At 45.7% G+C, this 10418-nt stretch overlaps 1 protein-coding gene across 2 annotated transcripts in view; it reads right to left on the bottom strand.

Annotated features, from left to right (window-relative positions):
* Positions 1 to 308: 308 nt before the first annotated feature.
* The window catches only part of Mettl21c (methyltransferase 21C, AARS1 lysine), a 24941-nt gene continuing 14831 nt past the window's right edge, over positions 309 to 10418 (bottom strand). Inside the window, exons 2-5 of one of the 2 annotated variants that reach the window (XM_050159393.1) lie at positions 9159 to 9249; positions 6646 to 6797; positions 3147 to 3264; positions 309 to 2714 (exon numbers count right to left, since the gene is read on the bottom strand). In XM_050159393.1, coding sequence (XP_050015350.1) covers positions 2320 to 2714; positions 3147 to 3264; positions 6646 to 6797; positions 9159 to 9249 — 756 coding nt within the window. In that variant the 3' untranslated portion in view covers positions 309 to 2319. The remainder of the gene's footprint in view (positions 2715 to 3146; positions 3265 to 6645; positions 6798 to 9158; positions 9250 to 10418) is intronic. The other variant, XM_050159392.1, reaches the window with a different exon arrangement.

Below are 10418 nucleotides of genomic sequence, written 5' to 3' on the forward strand. Positions count from 1 at the left end.
TATAATAACTAATAAGGGAGGGCTGTTAGTATTCAGGCAACTGTACTGGTCTGACCTTGGGGTTCTGGGATGAATCTTCAGCTGCAGCCACTAAGAGCACCGCACCTGCTGTGAACATTTATTCTGTTCCCATTTAAATGGGCCCTGCCCACCTTCCATCTTTCTGTTCTCTGCTTCTCTCTCTCTCTCTCTCTCTCTCTCTCTCTCTCTCTCGCTCTCGCTCTTGCTCTCGCTCTTGCTCTCTCTCCGTTCCCAGAGGAGGCTGGTCTCCTCTCTCCCCTTCATAAAAAAAAAAAAAAATTTCCACATGAGCTCTGTCACATGGCGTCCATCTTTCTCATGCCGTTTTTTTTTAATTATCGCACCAAGATTACAAAGATTTTGACCCTTTTGTGTTTTACATTGTGTTTTACATTTTAGTTACTAGCACTTATATTTCAGTCTCTATTGCGATTTGTTTGGACTGTGGAATTGGATAAGATCCAAGAGTGTGCTATAGGGCTGTGTACAGGGTGTTTATTCTTGCATCTGTGACTTAGAAAGGACTTTCCCATTGAGTGACCCTCGTACCTTTTTCAGAATTGGTTGAGTATGTGTGGGAGTGTATTTCTGAACTTTATTTTGTTTCATTGACCCCAGCACCATCCTGGCTATCCACAGCTTTATCATACTCAGGCACTGACATTCACACTGAGAAACCAGTGATTTCCAGATGGACTTCCACCCTTACTCAACAGGGAAGTAACAACAAGTATTCTCAAACAAATACCCTGTGTTTGCCGCCCTGTCCTTTCCTGCGTGGTTTCTTCTGTGAGACTTGATCCTGTAATTCCTGCATCCAAAAGCAGAGTACTGCAGAAAGTTTTCTTCCTTTCTAGGAAAGCATAGCTAATGCACTGGCCACGATTAGTTGTTTTTATTTATTTAGTCAAAGTAGAAGATACAGAAGTGTGTGTATGTGTGTGTGATAATGGTTGTCAGAACGTTGTTTTTCCTTTCTCAAAAGAAAAACTTTAGGGGGCAAGCGTGCATGTCCATCTCTGTGCACATTTGTGTGGGAGCCCGAGGGGACACTGGGTATCTTCCTCCATCACTGTCTACCTTGTATTTGAGACAAGGTCAATGATTGGGATAAGACTTGCTATCCAGCAAGCACCAGGGATCTTCCTGTGTCTTCCATCACTGGGATTGCAGGAGTATAGCGCTTGTGCCCAGCTTTTTATATGGTTCTGAAGGATTGAATCCAGATCTTCACACTTATGTGGCAAACACATTACTAACGATACGTATTTTTTCATTTTTATGATGTCTTATGAACAAATAATTGCATTCTTTTCTAATGTGGTAAGAATTTTAATAAGAAATTTGTGGGGGGAAAACAGGCAATATAGAAGTCTAATGGAAGCCGGGAGGTGATGGCACACGCCTTTAATCCCAGCACTTGGGAGGCAGAGGCAGGCGGATCTCTGGGAGTTCGAGACCAGCCTGGTCTACAAGAGCTAGTTCCAGGACAGGCTCCAAAACCACAGAGAAACCCTGTCTCGAAAAACAAACAAACAAAAAGAAGTCTAATGGGAAATTTTACATGTAGTTGAGGTAAAGTAATTATAAATTCTCTAGAGAAATTTTCATTTAGATAAATACGTGTCTGAGTGTGCACAGGTATGTGTCAGTGCGTGTACCTGTGGTGCTTAGAGTCCAGAAGAGGGCATCAGATTCCTTAGGGCTGTAAAGAGTTGTTGGGCGCTGAGATCTGTACTCCCATCCACATGGCCGCATCACCATGAAGCATCACAATGAAGTGCTCTCAACTTCATTCCGGGAGATTCCGTGTTTGCACCTTTAGTCAGTGTTACCATCTCTCTGCTACAGCCCATATACGTGTCCTAGCCGCAGTATGCCAATCACTGTGGCCCAAACCTGTAATCAGGAGACTAAGGCCAGTGTGTGTATCTATTTCAATAAGTTGCCCTGGGCTACACAGAGCCTGTTAAGTTGCACGTCAGTAATTATGACAAAAGCATATTGGCACACATGAAGTCCAGGCAGTATAGTAGAAACAAGTAGGAAGAACCCACTTGTTCATTAACTTCTTTGTGTAAAATATACTCAGCACTTAACTAAGGCTCTTGGGAAGTTAGCAAGACAGCTTTCATGTTCCTGTGTTGCTCTCTGTAGATACTTAGACTGACCACGTTTTATCATCTTGGAAAGGTGTCGAATTGAGTTGCACTTTATCCTAGCTATACCAATATGGTAGAGTGTGCCTCCTGTGAGCTCACGAGACACTGGTACTTTGAAAGGCAGGCCCTTTACATATCAGTCCCATTTTAGTATCCCTTTAAAAAGTTTCACTGATGACTCCGAATGTTCAGCCACGAGAGTGGTATCAAAAACTTGCTTGAACTTCTCTAAAAAGTCATAGTCAGTGCTGAACCTGAATTTGTTTGCCCAGAGCACCACAGTGCCTGGCTGGGAAAGGTGCACCATGGTAGCCAGAAGCTTATCGAGAAAGTAGTGGTGGTAGACCACGTCAGAGGCCAGGATGTAATCGTAATAAAAGTTTGACTTAGGGAACTTCTGGTCCAGGTCTTCCCCCCATACCAGTTCCTTCACTTCAGGTAGATGAGCTGCGCGTTCCAGTGTGTTTTTTAAAAGATTGTATTGAAGATTCCCTAGGACATCAGGCAGATCTGTTGCTGTGACTCGGGCTCCTAAAAGAAAGAAATGGTAATGCAACCACAATTTCCTTTACTAGAAGACAGACTAAACCATGCATCTCCAAACCATGCCTTGGGATAGGCTGAGCGAGCTGATATTATTTAAGCTGGGCAATTTTCTCCTGTATTCCTGACCTGTGTTCTCTGTGCACCACATTTGATGTCAATAGCGCCCCAATTTGAACCTCCACCCCCCACTCATGAATGTCAAAGGGATTTGGTTTCATACCTTTGGACTCTCAACTTTCCTTGCCTAAAAACTACATGAATTGAAGTAGCTGACTAGCTTCTCCAAGACTGGTATCTCTGAATAACTAATGACGCCTGTCATGTGACATGTGGGAATGAGCCATCCCCTGTCAGCAGTAAGAGATCAGTATTGTCACAGAAGAGATTTCTTTGGAATGGGAACAAGAAGACACATACCTAAAAGACTGGACACGGTGGAAACAAGCCCTGGTCCAGCACCGATTTCAAGTATTTTAGCATCTTGGAGATTTAATTCTTCAGTATGGTCTTCCAAATACTGGCACAAAACTGTAGCCTAAAAGTAACAACAATTTCCGTTTGGGAATTGGGTCATTAGAAGCCAGGAGCAGACCACTGTACACTTTTATAGTTGAACATTATGGTGTAACTCCAAATATTTTCAGCTTAATACGTGTTCTCTAAGAACCAAGATAGCCAGCTACTGAGGCTCAGATCTGTAAGCACAACACTGAGGAACTTGAGCCAGCCCAAGCTACTGTGTGACTCTTGTCTCTTTCCTACATCCAAAAAGAAAGAGAAAAATGTATGGATATTATAGTTCTAGCTAAGGAACTGGAGAAATAGGTTAGTCTTTTTTTTTTTTTTTTTTTTTTTTTTTTTGAGACAGGGTTTCTCTGCGGCTTTGGAGCCTGTCCTGGAACTAGCTCTGAAGACCAGGCTGGTCTCGAACTCACAGAGATCCGCCTGCCTCTGCCTCCCTGGTGCTGGGATTAAAGGCGTGCGCCACCTACGCCCGGCTGAAATAGGTTAGTCTTGTTGTCTGTGTCAGACCTGACTGATCTCAAAGGAGAAAGAAGGAAAAGGAAGAGAAAGTTGTTCCACTCTTAGAATAAAAGAGAACCGTGTACTGAAAAATAGCAATTCCTGCCAGCTTTGTCATGTTGGGTCTCTAAGTGCTCTAAGGTAAGTTAAATAAATTTGAGCACCTTTCCCCCAGTTCTCTCATCAAAATTCAGATTAATAAGGACTGTGGCTGGTGGCTCACAACCATCTGTAATGGGGTCTGGTGCCCTCTTCTGGCCTGCAGACATACACACAGACATAATATTGTATACATAATAAATAAATAAATATTTTAAAAAAAAAGGACTGTGGCCTTGGACAGCTGGCCAATTTGGAGTCCTCCCTCCCCCTCCCTCTACCCTTCTTCCTCTTAGCTGATAAACATGGTCAGAATGGTACTTCTTCATGTATTTAGAGTAGCTGGTTAAAGACGCAGATCTGTAGCTTCCGTGGGTCTGGAGGAGTCCTGATGATGCCAGTCTGGACTACAATGAGGGCAAATTAGTTTCTGTGAATGCCGTCAAGTGTCCTTTCCAGTGTTCATTTATTCTTTTGTTTCTACTTCCCCAAAGTTTTCCACAATGAGCTATCTCATTGATTCACCAAAGAAGTGTTATTTGCATCAGCTGGGCATGGTGGCACACACCTTTGTTCCCAACACTTAGGAGGCAGAGGCAAGAGGATCCCTGTGAATTTAAGGCTGGTCTGGCCCAGGTAGTGAGCCCCAGGACTGCCAGAACCTCCCCCGCCCCCAACCCCATATGTGTGAATGGAACGCCAGCTAGCAATGCAAGTATGTGCAAGAGAGTAACAAACCCATGCGGACACACACACACACACAGGCCAGGATTGCAGTGTGGAGCTTGGAGATGCAAAGCAGCTGAGCTCAATAGTTTGCACTCTACTTTCAATCTGGGCTAGGCAGGAGATTATTGGCTAGGGAATTGCTCAACACCCGCTTTCGTCGTTGCAGTTCATAAGGTGAACAGCGCAGTAACCCTGTTCACCTCCATTGTATCCCGAGCCCCTGTCGAACAGATATCTGCAAGGATACTAGCAGTTACCTAGGCTTCTAAGGCACACTGGTGGCAGGGGCTCAGGCTTGTAAACCAGTTACAAAATACTGTGGTTTACGTGGCCTACAAGTGGTACAGGGCCGACTAGAGACCACCGGGAACTCAGTACAGCCTTCCTCCTGTGGGAAGAGGTGCACCAGCTGAAGCAAGATCCAAGTGGCCTGCCAGGTGAGAGTCATAGATGCCAGAGAGCAGCAAGGCGAGGAAGGGGGCTTTGGTTGGCAAGGAGAAGTTCGTGTGTGGACCTTCAGTATTGAGTATCACCTAGAGTGGCCCAGAAGACATATTCTGTGTGATTTTGTGAAGATGGCCGAGGCCAGCCTCCCTCTGAGGACACTCTGCCCTCCCATAAGTATCCTTTTGACATTTCAAACCCCCAGTTCTACCCCTCCAAGCAAACTCTGGAGTAACCTCTTTTCATGGACAGCTGCACCGTAAATCACACAGGAAGTGCCATTTTCCCACTTGGAGATCCCAAGAGAGGCCAGTTTGGTGCACGACAGGCCGAGGCCTTTCTTTTCTCAGTGTTTCCCATCACTATAGTTACCTGCTTGTCTGATGTAATAGGAAAGGATTCAGACTTTGGGTCAGGGAAAAAAACCTTTGCTGGAATAAAGTCATAGCCATGTATAAATAGCAAAAGAACCCCCAGAAGACCTAACTTCTCCCACCTGCTACAATCTTCAGGACCACCTGCACAGTCCTCTCTCTTCCTGGGACCCTCTTCATGACTGCTCAGTGCTCCACAGAGCCACCGTCATGGCTTTCCAGCTTAGAGCCCCTTACCATATAATATGTATTCTTAGACGGCTCTTAGGAAATAATAGTCATAACCTTCCTTTTACCCTTAGCCAGTCTTCAATCAAAATATGCATTTCAGTAAGATCTCAGTATGACTCCAAAGTCTGAGAAATTCTGTGGACCCTTTCCAACCTCCCGGGCAGGCTTGCATTGGGAAGACTGGTCATACTAGACCCCAGAGCACCCCAGAGTTAAGGTTTATACAGCCTATGAACTTACTGAGCCCTTGTCTTCTCAGCTGTGAGGTAGGACTAACCAGAGCTAATGGGGGCCTAGGTGCAGTGCCTCCTTAATCTGAACAAGCATGTCAGCAACCCCTTGTTACCATAAGTTCACATTCGAAATAAGGAAACCGAAGAAAAATGGACAAATGACCGCCCAACCCGAAGATAATGGACTTCCGTCTGTTTTCACTACTGTTCCTCACAAGCATGGGGAGTGAGAGGGAACCGGCTGCTGAGTGCTTCCTCTGAAGTCTCTGCAATTTACCTTGTGAAATAAGTCTGGGATTAATTAATGGCTGAGAATGAGGGAACCCCAAAGATGCCTGTTGCCAATTCTAAACTAAAAATTCTTGTTTTTTTTTTTTTTTTTCATGTAATAGTTGTATGAGTGTTAACATCCCATTTCCAATGTGGTCTACTTACATGTCTTGAAATAGTTCAGTAAATATCGTTTAGGAATGGGGTGTGTAGCTCAATGATGGTGCACGTGTCTGTAAGGATAGGAAGAAGGAAGAGAAAGGATGGGCAGGGAGCAAGAGGAGGAGGGAGATACCGGAAAGGGAGAGGAGGATTTTGTTTCAAAGCCAGTGCCCCTGGGAGAAATGCATGTCTGCAGCATCCAAACACAACCCAAACCCCTGGGGGACCAGGCTGTTAGTCATCAGTCGGAAAAGCACGGAGGTGGGAAGGCCAGTTGTCCTAGACAACACAGATGTATAAAACGTTTTCTCGCCAGAAAGCCCGAGCACAAACAGATGTAGAGCTTCTCACCCCTGGCCACACCACCGTGCCAAAGCTCTCAATGGATTCCTGGATGACGATCTTCTTGCCCGCGAACCGATAATGCTCTTGCGTGTAGCTGGCAAAGTCTGTAGGAACAAATTTCTCGATGCTACGAAGAGATGACTCTATCTTGTCGGACTCTGTGAAGCAGAAAAAAAATCAGATGGATCAGTATGATAAAAACAGACAAAACTTTCTCTGGAAGGCCACCGCCAACAGCTATTGACTGTGTATAGAACACAAAACTGAATTATAACTGCGGTGATGGGGACTGGAATTCACACGTGACAATGATAATATGGCAAAATGACAAAGGATGCCCCTTAGGAGGCATCTCCTAGGGAGATCCTTCATTAGGGGAAAACAAGAAAGACCTGTTCCACCGTCTTTTGCCACCCAAAGAAACCAATGTTATCTGGTTGTATGCGAAGTAAGGAGCCTGAGCGAGCTTTCTGCACTTGGCGGAACTAGATAAAACACATCTGGCTATTTTTAGGTCTTGGGGTGAGGTAGTGTTCCCACATGTTGGCAGGAGCACGTTCTCTTAAATGCACAACTGCCCCTCAAAAGGCCCAGGGTACCCACAGTTGAATCGGTTCTCCAAGCCTAGAGAAGGCTGTTAGCTGAACTCCAGATATTAAGTTACAACTGCTTTAAATACTCCTTCAGCCCCGTGGACCATGAGAGCAGGTCTCAGATGTCCTATAAAATGAGGAAGAGAGCACCTGACGGGTCTGGTACCATGTGACCCTGTGATCAGAAATCTTCACAGGCTTTCCAGAGTTTGAGAAGAGCAGTGAGGCAAAGAGTCAGGAAGGAGGATGAGGATGCTGAGCCCATGAACTGTTGGCCAAGGACCAACAATTGTGGCGCCAATAGAGAGAGATTCTGCCTTGGAGTAGAGGGAACAGGGGTGGCCCTTGTCTTTGTGTCCTGAGATAAGACTAGGTTTTGACAGAAGGAGTAGAATCCGGGCTCTAGGAAATCAATGGGGAAACAATCAATGAACATTTGATGTCCGTCAGAGCACCCACTAAAGGTGGAAGAGGAAGGAGGTGAGCTTGGAAAAAACCCTATTCAGTGGAGGCGGGCCCTACAGCGACTTCTGGTGAAAGTGATTGTTGCATAGGATTTTAAAAACAAGCCTATAGACTCAAAGGTTATGTGTCTATATGCGGTTTCATTTATTTTCTAGAAGTTTGTTCTCTTTTACGATGGTATTAGCGTGGGATATATTAGGGACAATTCTGAGCACAGCGAGGGTGACTGGGTCATTTGTAAATTAACCCAGGGGAAGCCTTTGGTTCCTCTGATGATCCCATGATTGTGAACAAGCAGACAGTTCTGATTCCCAACACTCAGAGAAGCGAGTGCAGTGGCCCGAAAGCTGAGTTTCAGCTGAGTTTTCAGGACTCTACTCATCAAGAGCCAGCAACACAGTCCTGGGGGCCTCCCGGCCACCGTAGACTCGCAAGGGGCAGCCCCACAGCCCTCAAAGGGATCTGACAGATAAGCCCCGTCTTTGGGAATGATCGAGAAGGTCCTAGATTCCTACACAGGACTGTGAGCTGCTGCTGAACCTGCTTCAGACAAATAGGAGGCCAAGGAATACAATGGGGGATGTTTCACGCCCAGTCCCTACAGATTCACAGGGCTTGACAAGCACTCTATAAATACACCCGCCTTGGGTGGTGTGTGCTCCTGCGACAGAGGAGATGGAAGTAACACGGAAAGCACGGGTGACATGTGGCAAATGAGTAGAGGTGAGATTTAAGTAGTTTTTACATTCGTTTATTTCATGTATACGGGCATTTGGCCTTTGTGTATACAGATATGTCTGTGTACCATGTGGGTGTAGGGCATGGTACAGTTTCTGCAGAGGCCATAGAAGGCATCAAATCTCCAGAACTGGAGTTAAGATGGTTATGAGCATATAAATAGTTCTATGTAAGACCACCTGAAGGTCTATAAAGAGAAAAAATGTCTGTATTACACTTTAAATATTGATCACTTTAAACATCAGATTTTAGAGACTTTTGTAGTTTTTGAAAACAATATAGGAAAGATACCACCCTTTTTGGCAGAGGTAAAACATTTTTTGTTTTACTTTAAATAGTAGTTTTAAATGACTCATGACATCCTTGGTTATGTCTATTGCTTATTTGCTTCTGAATCTATGCCCAGATGTAATTCTAAACTTCCACATAGCTCTAAGGGGAAACTACCCTTGACAACGAGCCACCACAGGAGAAATTCGCCAAAAATGCACCTGAGTTAAAAGCAAAACCAGATCTGAATTTTCATCTGCTCTTGCTTCAAACATTCAGTTCTCTCAGACCTGTACAGATGACAAAACATGGTGGAAATGGTAAGTTAACAATGAAAACTAGAAGGTTGGCATAAAGATACATTCTTCTGCTACTCCCTATGATAGTTTAAAGAATCCTAGAGTTTAGAGGAAATGCAAATTCTTGTGGCCGGGAAATGCTGTCAGGGCTCACCTCCCGAGGGTCCTGCAAAGCCATCCTCCTGTGGAGTCCCCAGACACAAGGGCTGTTGTCCTGTGCGCAGACACTGGTCCATCGCCAGAACCTTCAGAGAGGGAAAAAGACACTTCAAACTCAGCCTTGCAGGGTCCAAGAAGGCAGAGCTTGTTGCCTTAGCATCTGCTGAGTGGAGAAAGAGCCTCTGCTTTTCAGCTTGGCTCCTCAGGGAGAAAAAGGTGGCCACCCACGGGGTGAGAGGAGGCACCTATGCTCACGGAGAAATACAAACCAGAGCCGATGCACCTGTCAGGACCTAGCGCTGTGCGGCTCAGCGCTGCGTTCTGGAGTTTTAAATATTTCAAATACGTTTGGAATAGGATTTCATGATGAAAGCCCGCCCAACACTGGGTGCCACTGGAGACACTGTGGGTTAATGGAACCGTGGATAAAAAACCCAGCTTGAACCAGACTCTGCGGCTGTGTTGGAACATGGCGGCGGGAAACGCTGTACAGCTGGGAGACTGACCTGGCTCCTCACTTTCAATGCTTGGCACCTCTTTCATACCCTCACTCACTCACAGGAAAATTGATTTGCAACAAGAGAACTGTAGTTGCACCGACAGGCACAAAAGCCGCAGGCCTGTTGGACCTGAAAGGGTCAGGGCACTTGATGTTTGTGGGCGACAAAGCAGACACAGCCATTTGGAGCTCAGTGAGATAAAAACAGAAACGGTACCAGCACCAGGATGGCTTATCCATTCATCAGCTTCAAAATCACGATACTCCCATTGCTCTCCGTCCTCCCTGGGAGGCTGAGGCAAAAGGATCACAAGTTCAAGGCCAGCCTTGCAACAGAGAGAGGCTCTGTGTCAAAATAGAAAGTTTGAGATGTAGCTGAGTGGTAAAGCGCTTGACTAGCATGCACCAAGCCTGTCTTCAGTCCAGTTAAGATGGGGTTGGGGGAGAGAATGGGGACAGAGGTGAAGTTTGATGGCGAAAGAGCCGGAAGTTTGAGTGGGACATTCAGCCGCAGTCCACACTGTGTCCGGGAGGCTGCCTAGGTCCCCTGTGGCTTTCCTGAAATGACGCCCAGTGCTTAGTGTGTGTTAAGTCCACATTGTAATGGTTTCCCGGCAAGCCTCTGTGATTTTCATTGTCTGCGTTTACGATCCCGAGTTTACTGCCATGCGCGAGAGCGTTCCCATCCTGCTGTTGCAGGTGGTCACCAGGCATCACTACTGACCTCGCTTCCATTCAACCCTTCTAGCCCATGAT

The sequence above is a fragment of the Alexandromys fortis genome, unplaced genomic scaffold (assembly GCF_014885135.2).
Source record: "Alexandromys fortis isolate MF-2015 unplaced genomic scaffold, M_Fortis_MF-2015_v1.1 scaffold_65, whole genome shotgun sequence".
NCBI classification, from domain to species: domain Eukaryota; kingdom Metazoa; phylum Chordata; class Mammalia; order Rodentia; family Cricetidae; genus Alexandromys; species Alexandromys fortis.